Below are 12,373 nucleotides of genomic sequence, written 5' to 3'. Positions count from 1 at the left end.
TTCCCTGTAATCTCAGCTCCTGCGTACACAATTGGTGCTTTTGCAACTCAACAGACAGCCCTATGGGTAACAGGTACACTTGAAGATAAGGTAAAAAACAACAGTATGCAGTTAATGCTTTTTTTGTACCGAAAGAGAATAACTACATTCCTTGTCCCTGCCGACTGCCTAAAGCTCACTTCTACCTCAGCACAAAGATCACATTGAGCTCCTACCTTCCTTAGGAGTGCAGGTGGTTTTTGACTCCTGGTGTGAAACAGGCAAGTAACCTACTTACATATAGATATATTTTTAAAAAATTTATTTAAGAACATTTAGAATGGGGGAGGATGAAGTGTAAATATGAACAGATGCTTTTTTTGTCCCCTGCTTTGCTTAACACTGAAGATAACTGGTAACACCTTGATTACACAAGTACAGGACAGAGGTGAGCAGTAACAAGTGACGTTCAGTCTGTCTCTGTGCCATCATCATCTTCTTCATCTCCACTTCGAGACCGCTCTTCTGTGAGGGAACAACTCAACAATGACTTCTGTATACACTGCCTTTCCTCTGCAATAAAGAGAGCAACAGAGGCTCATTACTTGATCTCTTTACATATGCTGGAATATCTTCAACTTCTAAAGAACATTTCTCAGTTCAAGAATTCAGAACTAGCCCAGCATAACCTCCAAAACCCCCAGGAACTGAGGCTGCTTTTTAGGAAAGCAGCTGGAGGAACTCACCTTCACTTGTACAGTTTTGCAACAATACCAGTAGCTGTCTTCTATTATACTGAATTAGAAATTTCTGACACGTTCTTATGGTACCTGTATGAGTCACAAGAACAATATGTAACAATATACAAAACTGAGTGTTTCTGAGCTGCTAGTATATTTTCTAAAGATGATTTTATGAAGTGACAAATGCCCCAGGCAACAACTTTATTAATGCAAGTGCTAAGAGGGGACTGTAGACTTTGTTTCCCCACTGTTAAGTGATGAAATAATAATTTGGAACATGTAGTTAGTTTTCAGGACACGATGATCTTTTAAAAAGAAAATAATGTAATATGGTATTTGCTGCTTTGGTTTTGTGTTAAATGTTGATTCAAGCAGAATTAACGAGGGCCTCAACAACGAGCTGCTGCTGCCTGTTTCTTACTTAGATCTAAGTTAGTGATACAGAAGGTGGGTGTGTCACACCCCCAGCACTAAGAGGGGGATTTTCCATTCTAGTGGGCCGGGAAGGTGCGGTTAAGCTGCAAGGCCTCCCCCGCAGGCAGCCGAGGTGCTGGGACTGACCTCCGACGTGCAGGGTGCGCAGGCAGCAGGGGTAGCGCTGGCCCCGGCCCTCCAGCTGCCGCACGAAGGGCAGCGCGGAGCAGAGCAGCCGGTACGAGTCCTTGCGGCAGCGCAGCAGCACGGTCCCGGTGTAGGCGTTCAGGTACTTCACTGCGGGGAACGCACCAGTCAGCCCGGGCCCCCCGGCCCGGCCCTGCCCGGAGGAGCCGCCTTCGCCCCCCCGGCCCCGAGCGGCCCGGGCAGGCGGGGGCAGCGCGTCCCGCCCGCACCTGTGAAGGAGATGGAGCAGCAGGCCAGCCCGTAGTCCCCGTGCACCCGCCCGATGGCGTCCCTGACGGCGAGGCTCACGGCGCGGTCCTCGATGCACTGCCGGCACCGCGGGTCCTCCGACACCACCTCGCACAGCACGTACCTGCGGGATGCGCGGCGTCAGGGGGACGCGCGGGACGGGCCCGGCGCCGCGGCGGCGCCTCCCGCCTCACCTGTTCTTGAAGCGAACCATGGCGGCGGCGGCGGCGCCCCCTCCGGACGGACGTCGCTCCTAGCCAATGGGCGAGGCGCCTCCGCGCACCGCAGCCAATGGCCGCCGCGCAGAGGCGGGGGCAGAGGAAGGACTTCCCGGCCGCCAGAGCCAGCGAGGTCTCGCCTTTTCCTCTGCCGGCTGCCCGCGGAGTCGCCTGCGCATGCGTGCTGCTTCCCTCACCCCCCCCCCCCCGCGAGCCGGCGGCGGCTCGGTGCGGGCGGCTCGTGCGGCCGCGCGGGGGCGCTCGCGCCTCGGGGCTGCCCGGGCGGGCTGGGGGGCGGCGGCCCCGGGGCACCGACAGACCGGCCGCCCCCGCGCCGCCGCTCCCGCCGCCTCGGCGGCACTGCCGCAGCCCGCCCTGTGCGGCGCCCACCGGTGTAAGTGATGGAGACGGGGCGTCCCGCGCTCACAGCCCCGCCGCGCCCGGCCGGAGCCGCGGGAAGGCGCGGGGGCGGCAGGTGAGGACGGGCGCGCTGCTGCGGCCGAGCGCCCCGCGCTCCCTCAGCGCTCTCGGCCTGCCCGGCCTCACGGAGCCGCGCCTCAGCACTTACAGCTCCTCAGGCTGCGGTTCGGGACGTGCACCAACCGTCCGGTAAATGCAGACGGCTGAGGAAACTGCGCGACAGAATTAGTTCTTGTAACTATTTCTGTAGTGGTTTTCCAAGCGCGTCTCTCTGCCAGGTTGCCTGGGGAAGCAAGGAGTGCTGCTGGCAGCAGGGGACGCTGGCCAGAGGGGCAGCGGCGTGGGGAGCAGGTGCGGGGGGAAGAGCGGGGTGGGGGGTCTGGGAAGCGCTTTGTGTCCCCGAGGTCCCTGGAGCCAAGTCACACGGGAGCGCCGAGGCGCTATGAATGAAGCGGGAACTCATTGCTAATTCAGATGGAAACATCTTCTTCAATGACCTTAATTCTAGACAGAGAAAACAATGATAAACGCAGTGGAAATCCTGGCCTGGGTGATAAACTTCTGCCCTCTGAAATAGATGCCTGTTGTGCTCCTCTCTCCCTTTCTCTATTAACTCCTCTCTCATTCACCTGCGATCACATTTTTGAGTCATGTTTTTCTGAGAACTGCAGAATATGAGTTGCCTGGGGAGAAAAAAACCCACAAACTCCAGCACGGACTTGCCAAGAGACGTTTTCTTTGGGACTGCGATCAAAGGGACTGGGGGAAGCTTGTCAGCTTCTGAAGCTGATGCAGACAGAAGCATTTTCTTGATGAGAGAGGCTGCATTGCGTTGATCTTTGCTGTATTACTTTATGTTTTAATATCCAAACTGGGATATGACTGTCATCTGTTCCACAGATCAATACAGTGAGCTCCTAGGTGACAAGCTATTCTCGTAGTTTTGAGCGATATCAAACACGTTCCCGCGTGTGTTCTTGGTGCAGTGAGGTCCCGGCTCAGCCTCTCAGCATGCTTGCCAAGGTCTATTTGCTGCTGCCCCCATCTCTCTGGTGGCATTGCCCATGCTGCCTGATGCCTGCGCTGGGGTTGTGCTGGGTTGCTTTTGCTCCTGCCCTCCCTCGTGTCCTTCTCGTAGTCAGAGGCATGGCCGGGTCTCTGACAGCAGAGCACAAGTGCACTCTGCCCTGTAATGCAACAAGACATGTGCACTGTGCACGCTACAGGCTGAGCCCTGTGCATAGCGAAGCCCCGTGTTTTCGGTCCAGGAGGCTGATTAGGAGAGACACGATGCAAAGAGAGAGCAGTGTTATGAGAGAGCCCTGTCCCGCTTCATTTCACGTGGAATATTCCCTTCGGTGCTGTGTTGTTGGTTTGGAGGATTCGCAGAGCAGCCCTGAGCCACCGCAGCTCCCAGCGCGGTCACTGCCTGTGTTGGTACAAGCCGTGTGAGTCTGGTCAGGCATCACGGTGTGCCGAGCTGACAGCACAAACTAAAAGGTTACAACATCTTCACATTTGTTTTCCCACCTCCTCACTCCCATCCTCCTGCCAGCTTTGCTGTATTGATTCCAGTGTCAGTGATTCAAGAAACTGTCGCAAGGGATGGTGAGTTATACAGTCAAGGTGGGAAAGAGCCGTCTCCTAAGAAAAGATCTGAGAGATAAAATGTCGGAAAACGCTATTTAGATTGAAGAGTGGGTCAAGAGACCTGCCAGGAGAGAGGATGGATGTCTCTCCTGCAGACTTGGAGAGACAACGTGGCCTCGGGATAGCTCATCAAACTGAAATTATAGAGGACAGAGTACACGAGGACAGGGGGAAATAACGTGCACTGTCTATACACATTAGAGACAATTTGTAAAGCAGTTTGAGAACCCTGGATAGAAGATTCTTTATCAGTGTTCATTAGTGGTGTCCAATAAAGTGCTGATGCTGGGGAGGCACAGGAAGAATACTAAGGTCTCGTTTTCCCAGCCCATGTTTGTTACATGTGGTAGCAGGTGTGTGGAGGGGTTATTCCCAATCTGTCCAGGCTGGTTTTATAACCACTTTAGTTCATTGTTCGGTGTTTTACTACAGATTTTAACATCTAGACCTTTATTTTGGATTTATATGGGATTTGTAATCTCCAGATTGCGGATCAGATTGCATTTGTATTGTATAGAATTGATTGTGCCAATAAGCTGCAATAGGCATTGTGATTAATGCATACATCTTATTCTATGCAGCCAGCTCTTAGAGTTTGTGTGTATTTGCTACAATTAAAATTAACAGCAAATGTGTTCACTGAAAAAACATAGATCAGTTAATGAATCTTTGCACTCTTCGTAGGTAGGATGTTTCCCTTTTATAGATGAGGAAACTCAGGTATAGGGGGATTAAATGATTTGTTCACATTACATAGCGGTCAGTCTGAAGACACAAGGCAAGGACATGACGTGAGTAGAGGGAACCAGTGTATTAGTGCATATTGTGTTGGAGTATGTTTTGTGTGTTTCTCATGCATAAGGTAACCAAGTAATTACATTCTGGAGTAAAATTAGGATGCACTGATGTTCCATCCTTGTGATACCACAATTTCATCTTCCCTGCATACCCAAAACGACAATTTTGCTTCCCCCTGGAAGCACTGAACTGAATTTGCCATCAGGTGCGGTGTTGGAGTTGGGACGACAACTGTATTTTGTTCTATTGTAGGCGCATTGCGTCCCCAGATAACCCTGCGACTGAAAACACAAAACAATCTGGCTAAAATTAAAACTGCTTCTTAAATCCTCTGTCCGATGTTGCCTGAAGCTTTTTGTTCAGTTTATCTTCACGAGGTCACTGAGACAGAAGAGCACATTCCCTGGGCACATTGGCCCGGAGCCCTCCATGCGGATGCTGTCATTTAACATTTGGGACATCCTCCTTCTCCCATGGTCCCTTCCCTTTTACTCCCCCATTGTCTGTCTCTCTCTGTTCCCCCCTTTTGAGCCGAGGATCCCTCAGATCCATCCAAGTAGGAATAGAAGCTACCCCTTTTTAATGTGTAACCCCTGATCTCGAGCTTTCTGTGCAGCCGGGCGGTCGCGGGCTGCGGGTCCGTCTGCCTGCAGCGCTGCCCTTGTCCCTGCAGCCATCCTGCCACGCGGAACATCTGTCTTGCAAAACCGCCTGTTTGAAGCAAATTCTGCTTCTGCCTCTTTCAGTGGCTTGTGGTGTGATCTCTGACTGCTTTAGATCAAAATAGTAAATTCAATTCTTTTTTTTAATAGTAAAGAACAGGAAATGACAGTTCAGATTAATAGTGACCGCGTGCTCTGAGAGACATCCCAAGTGTTGCAAGGTGAGCTTCCATTAAGATATCGAAAACTGGAAGCCACTTTGGAAGATTGAAGCCAAAGTTTAAGATCTGATAAAGGGCATTAAGTGTCCACGAGCTGGGCACATGCTGTCTAGAATAAGCACAGAACCAGGAGCGTCTCTGAATTTCTGAGCTTTGCTTAACCCAGCTCTGCTATGGGAACAGTCACAAATACTTTATTCATGGATCCATGTTAAAAATTAGTCAAATTTCTGCTCAGGTGTTGTTAATTACCAAATATATATGAGAGATCTGTCGGCAGTGCGCTTTTCATTTGCAGAAAGCTGCTGCAAGAAGCAAACAGCTGTTTCCAGACTAGTTAATTAAGGCAAAAACTAGAATGTTAGTTCAGTTAGTTCTGGATTCTCATTTCTCTTTCCTTTCTGCATTAGGGAACACAGGCTGAACAGTAGGCCACATAAGTTACTACGTAATCTACTTTGTAAAAAAACCCCCATATTTAATACCTCCTTAACAAGGACATTAAGATGGATTAATTATTCTTTGTTCTGGTCTCTGAAGATAAAGAGTAATTACTATTAATAATGTGTAACTGAAAAATTGCTCTTTCACAAAAAATCCAATAGCATTAGTGGGGTTTTAACTTCTTTCTACCTATAGGGAGGCGTACAACTCTCCATAATGTTATGGCAAAGACTGCCATGAACTTAAGAATGGCCCCAGAGAGTCTTAGTCTCCAGCCCACACCTGAGACCAGTATTTTCAGAGATAACAGATCTCAGAGCCCACTAGTAAGACAGGACTCGGTGTTTCATTCTGTGCCTAACAGCACTTAAATAGCAGATGCAATTTGTAAGGCTGGTTGTCATTGATGCTGCTGCAAGACTTTTCTGCGGTAAATTTCCAGAAACCTGTGCAACAACCACAGGTAAACCGAAGGGAAAGTGTTAGAAACAAAGAAACAACGATAACAATGAAAACAACAAGAAAACAAACCCTTGAGCTTGCCTATCTGGGAAGGAAGCTTTTGAAAAAAATGAAAAAACAACCCATGATGCTTTAGTAACCCCTACATCACGCGTGGGTCAGCACAGACTGTGGAGTGGAGACTATGTTGAGATATTTGAATTAAGGTGAAAAAGAAATTTTTTTTTAAAAAAAGACTTTTTACAAGGGCAGAGCACTTTCAGTCATATACGATTAGTGGATTGGTTAGTCCGAGACCTGAAATGCTGAAATGCCTTACTGATTTCTGTTGGTAATTAAAAATTTTCAAAATACTTAGGTGCATAACTTCCTTTGATTTCAGTGGGAGTTAGGCACCTTCATATGCATAAAAGTCTGGCCCTTAATCTCTCTAGGCCTCAGTTTCACATTGGCAAAATGAGGATAATAACATTTTTCTACTTCAAGGAGTGTTACAAATAAATTATTGTGTTATTATGCACTTAAGTAATACAATAATTGAGATAATAGAAGCTCTTATGGCATAAACACAGCCTGCCCTGAGCCACCTTCTTTACATATGAGTTGGTGTAGAGGCTACTCTGAAACAAAAATTATGTGTCTGCTGTTGCTTGTCTTGCAGATCTTTGCTGTCTTGCTTTTTCTTTCCCCTGAATTCCCATGCGTGGATTACGCCAGGGTCCTATTTTACAGTAAGATGTATCTGCTTATGTTGCCATACGCCGAACAATCCTTTTCCTACGTGTCTTTATGTTGTAACTCCAGCAGCCTGGAGCAGCGCAGGGTAAGAGATGTCTCCCCGGTGAGGGAGGCAATGAAAAACATTTCCCAGCACATCCGTCACTCGGCGAGAGGACGAGCATCCCGGAGCGACCGTACCGATCCCTGCCTGGCCCCGGCAGGAGGACGGGGCTGCTCGCTGGGTATGGTCAGGGCTCCCCGTGGCATCTGCAGGGTCTGGGCTCGTCCTGGTGTCAGCTCGGTGCAAAGAGTGTGTCAGTCACTGCCTGGTTGGGGCACGCGGGTCTCCACTCTCTGCCTGACCCGCTCCGACACAAACCTCCCCACCCGGATCCAGTTCTATCTGCAGCATCCCCCCGCCCGGCACAGAGAAAACCCCTCAAAAGCAGAGCAGGGTGCCGTGTATGAGCACGGATTTGGGTGGGGGAATCAACAGCGACTCATTTTATTTCTGCTGTGCTGACTGCGGGTGCTCGCAAAGACCAATAAGTGCAAACAGATTTCCAGAGGCAACGGTTGTTATTGATTGAAGAAGACAAAAAGCTCTGGAAGAATCTGACCTATTTTGGGAAGCTTGCTGGGGCTTTTTGCTTTTATTTTGTTCGGTTTAATATTTTTTTCTAAAGATGTGCTTGCACCTGAGTCAGAGAGACTGTAAATATTTGCCGCTTTTCCTAACTGTGTGCACCATGAAGACAGAAGCAGACTAAAAAAATCTCTTGCAGCGTTTGCTAGGCTGATTCCACCAGTTCCCCTGAGGGCATGGGGGCTGGTGCTGGCACTTGAGGTGACTTCTGCTGCTGCTGGTTGGTCCCAAGCTAGAGCTCCTGGTGATGCATCTAGCAGCCTTCTTGCAGTGCTTGATGGCATCTGCCACAGTGAGATGATTTTGGGGGCATTTGACCCAGGGCATGTCCCTCAGGCCACCTCAGTAAAATTCCATTGTTCACATGCTGGAACTGAAGCAGTTGTTGCTATGTGACCTTCTCTGTGCCTGTTTCATACCTGTGATGCTTAAAAGATCACGTTCATCCTGCTGTAACATTAGTGACTTAATTAGAGCTGAATTTGGTGCTACCGCCTCTGAACACGAGCAGCTTCCATCAAGTCATCTAAAGGATCAGATCTGGTTTCTTCCCTCTCTCGGTGCTGGTGGCGTCTGGTTTCATTTTCCATCTTTCCTGAGTGAGCTCACTTTTCCGCACATTTCAGCATATGCCTGTTGTATGTCAGCAGCTCGGGCTGCCCGTGCCAAGCCGAGCACCGCTCTTCAGCCAGCAGCGTCCGAGGTGGTGTAGAGACAGGACACGAGGCGCGTCGAGAGTTGGTGTTGCTTACTGTGCGTAGCTTAAAACTAGTACCTGCTGACGGGTCAAGGAATTAAGCTGGAGCCAGTTAACTGTGGGGGTTCTGTGGTCTCCCAGTGTTGTAATTTAATGTCCAGCACCATCTGCATGACGTCTCTGTTTATTTCTAAATATGCTGAGATGTGAGATTTTCTACATGCCGTGTTTTGTCTCTAGATGATGGGTTGATTCTTTTAACTTGTTCCACCTCTTCTTCTCCTTCCCCGTCCCCACCCCAGCCACCTGGCCAAAACAGAACTCCCTCAGCTTTTTTTTGTGGCACACAGAGGATCAGCTATTTAAGCAATCATTATTAAGTTCTTTTTGGTAAGATATAAGATTTTCTAAAAGCATAAGATGATGACTTTGAGTGTTTATTAGGTTCCCTAAAACATACTTTCAACTTTAGCTCTCCACATTTTTATGTATATTACTACATAGATAAACCTATTGCTTGAAAAAGCACATATGCTCTCTCTTATTTCTCTATTATTGTACTACTCAGTATTGTAAGTGCAACATCTGTGAGTCAAATCACAGATTAACAAAATAATTTTATTTAATTAATTTACTTAAATTATACATACTGAGCTGTTTTATTTTGGGGGCTTGCAGGGTGCAGGTGTTTCTCTGTAAGCGTGGGGGCAAGCAACTTCATTAGTCTTTTAATAGTGTCTCAGTATCAGAGATTGATGGTGTCACCTTATATTGAAGCTCATTTCTCAATAAAACTGCAGCAGTGGATAACGCGGATACAGAACTCCTGCTCCCATTCGTGTTCCCTCCTACTCTACCCTGTGTTCTCTGACAGAAAGATACCACAGTGACAAACACAGAAAATTGAAGGACACATCCTGAATCTTAAGTTCAGCTCTTTACTGTCTTTCACACATTATAGCTTTATAGAGGTGATGTTTGGAGGACAGGGTATAAGTAACTTCAGATTAAGTAATGGACTTAAGGACTCCATACCCAAGCGAACTGTCTTTCTGGCTGTCAGCGCCATGTAACCGTGTCACCGGCATCCAGTCTGATGTTTTTCTTTATTATTATTCATAAGCTCCCATGCCAAACGGCAATCAAACTCTTCAGGCGGTGCCGTCTTGGGGATTATCACACTCGCGGGGCGGTTAAAGTCACTTCGCCTCGAGTCTTCTGCCTCTGAAAAGTGCCCAAGGCTAATCGCTGGGAGATGTGACGCCTGTCATGTCTTCTTGCTCAAGTATGTGCAGCAGGCCTGTCGTTCACTAAAAGCCTGAACATCTGTTATTACACGGTAATCCTCGCACATCAGGCTTCCAAATAAGAAACCGGTGGAGCCCGGCGAGGTACGGCTCAGCCTTCGTTTGCATAATTCCCAGAATGCAAGGCAGCTTGCTCTCCCTTCTGAAATCATTAATAAGCAATAAGAATATTATATAAGCTGGCATCTTTTTTTAAACCATGATAATTTCAAATGTTATTATAATTAGGACAAAGAAGAGAGTTTGAGCTGGGGGAGGGAACAGACAAAGGCTTAAGCTGATCTCTACCATGACGTTAGAAGGTGGCTTTGTCTGTTATATCCTACTTTGGACAATAATGGACACACTTTAGGCACATGAAGAGGCAAATAGACAATTTATTTAAAAGTATTAATCCTTTTTATCCTGAAATGGTATCTCTTGCCGTAAATAGCATCACAGCTTTCCTGTCCGCTTATATTCTGACTAACTGACCCTGTAGGAAAAGCCTGAAAAGCAATATATGTTGTATATATAATGTGTTGTGTCCTGATGACTGTCAACTTCATGGTGGGTCAGATAAAGCAGCCAAAAATGTTCTGTTGCTGAGAATACCTTTGTTTAAGCCAGAGTGACTGCTAGCCGATGTGACTACACATCATGAGAGACATGGCTTTTCGGGTAGCGGGTCCCAAGGCATGACAGATCTGATGTGACATTTTCTTAAAGTTTAGTGTCTGGATCGAGCCGGCAGGATTTGCTGGAGAAGGAAAACCAGGCGAAAGTGTGGTTTATATAGATGTAACTAATAGGGCTGCTTTCTTTGGAACAGGGAAGATTTTAAAAAGTCACTTGTCAAAACCGTTTTCCTCTCGCGCTGCGGCAGCCCTGGGCTCCGAGCGTGTTCCCGATGTTCCCCCTCGCTCACATGTGCGAACACGGGGAGGCAGGCGGGGGGAGGCAGCTGCACTGACACACTATGGGGTTTGCAGGAACACGACGGCAATTTAGCGGAACGATTAAAAGATTGCAAACATTTATTAATAGCTTTGCTGCTGCAGCAGCTCTGCCGGAGAAGCCTTGAGTCCTCAGGGATGCTCTTACCTCCTGCCCCTTCCCTTCCAGAGCTCTGGAAATGGAGGAGTCGGGTTTGGACTCAGTCCTGCAGACCACTTATCCCGCTGCCCAGGGGAGAGCACAGGGGGGAGCTTGAGTGTGAGAAAGAAACGAGAAGGTATGCAGGGCAAAAAGAAAGGATTTTTTATTTTCAGCTATTGCTTGGCCTTTCTCCTCCTCCCTGTGCTCCTCTCCCTTTCATTGCCCTTCTTTGCCCACTCCTTTTCCTCTCCCTTGGGACGGACGGACTTTTTGTTCAGTGCGTTGGCACTGGATTCAAATGTGAGTCTACAGTGTCTTTTTGATACTGTAGAACAAAATCAGTGACAAACAGGTATAAAAGCAGTATTGGAGAAGATCTGCTGAGAGTTCTGCAGAACAATTCAGTTTCCTAACACGAGCACAATCAGTTCTTTTGCAATTCTCATTACTATGTCGCAGTCTCTTCAGATTTTTTTACCTTTTATTTTTTAGAAAAAAGGGCAATTGGTTGAACAAGAAATCACCTTATACTTCGTGGCTGATCCTGCTGAACAGCAGCAAACACTGTAAATGAGATGTGCAGTTCTGATGGTTGAGTGCGCAGCGTCTGAGACATTTTTATCCCACAGACCAGATGATGGTGACTGACTGATGCAAGTTTGCAACAGGAGGATATTTATCCTACACATATGGTGACCTCCTCCATATTCCTATCCACAGTGGAATAATCAGTTTATTTCACTTTTTTTTTTTTTTTTTAAACTGGATTTTAAGAGAAGCTGAAATGCCTGGACAGCCTAAAAGGAATACATTTTTTCTGCTAAGAAACGATGACAGCAGATATGAATACTTGTGTCCCTGTAGTTATCTAAAATCATGCTTGTAACTGGGTAGGGTGACAGTGCACCTCAACCATGGCTTTTCCCATACAGCATGGCCAAGCGACTGGACATGGGCATCAGCAGCTGACTAACCCTGCTTGACTTTTTTTCATTGGGAGAATTTTTCTTCTATTCGTACACACAATTTAATCATGCCACTTGGCAATTTAAGAAAATTCTCATTGCATAATCACTATGTCTCTGCTTAATGCAGTAGAACATGCAGAAAGGAATGAGAAGTGGGTCCAGTGGGTCAGAAAGGAGAAAAAATATGATGGTGGAAGGATGCAGAAAAGAAAATAGAGTTCAATTATGAGTCCTGCATTATTCTTACCTGAACCTGCCTTGGGTTGATTTGGCTTTTTTTGAACTGTTTCCCCTATTCCTTGAAGTTTTCAGTTAAAATTGAATCCTTTGCCGGTTTTCAAGTGTGGTGTCCAATTTGGAACTTGACTACTGTGAGTTTTTGTCTCTTGCAAGGGGATGTTGCTTATATCTGGTCATCTCTGTTCATTTCTGTATGCCACACTCTTCGTGGGGAGACCTTGGAAACTACATAACCTGAGAGATCAGTGTAAGCACCACAGAAAACTTCCTCC

At 47.4% G+C, this 12,373-nt stretch overlaps 1 protein-coding gene across 1 annotated transcript; it reads right to left on the bottom strand.

The window, feature by feature from the left end:
• Nucleotides 1-312: 312 nt before the first annotated feature.
• POP5 (POP5 homolog, ribonuclease P/MRP subunit) lies at nt 313-1,803 on the bottom strand. The gene is made up of 5 exons (XM_065646082.1): nt 1,766-1,803; nt 1,553-1,695; nt 1,284-1,433; nt 726-809; nt 313-552 (listed from the first exon to the last, which is right to left on the bottom strand). The coding sequence occupies exons 1-5, from the start codon at nt 1,783-1,785 to the stop codon at nt 449-451; spliced, it is 501 nt and encodes a 166-aa protein (XP_065502154.1). The 5' UTR covers nt 1,786-1,803; the 3' UTR covers nt 313-448.
• Nucleotides 1,804-12,373: the final 10,570 nt, after the last annotated feature.

This window comes from Caloenas nicobarica, chromosome 16, assembly GCF_036013445.1.
Source record: "Caloenas nicobarica isolate bCalNic1 chromosome 16, bCalNic1.hap1, whole genome shotgun sequence".
Classification (NCBI taxonomy): Eukaryota; Metazoa; Chordata; class Aves; order Columbiformes; family Columbidae; genus Caloenas; species Caloenas nicobarica.
Note: the sequence above shows the minus strand (reverse complement) of the source record. Positions and strands in the feature narration are given on the sequence as shown.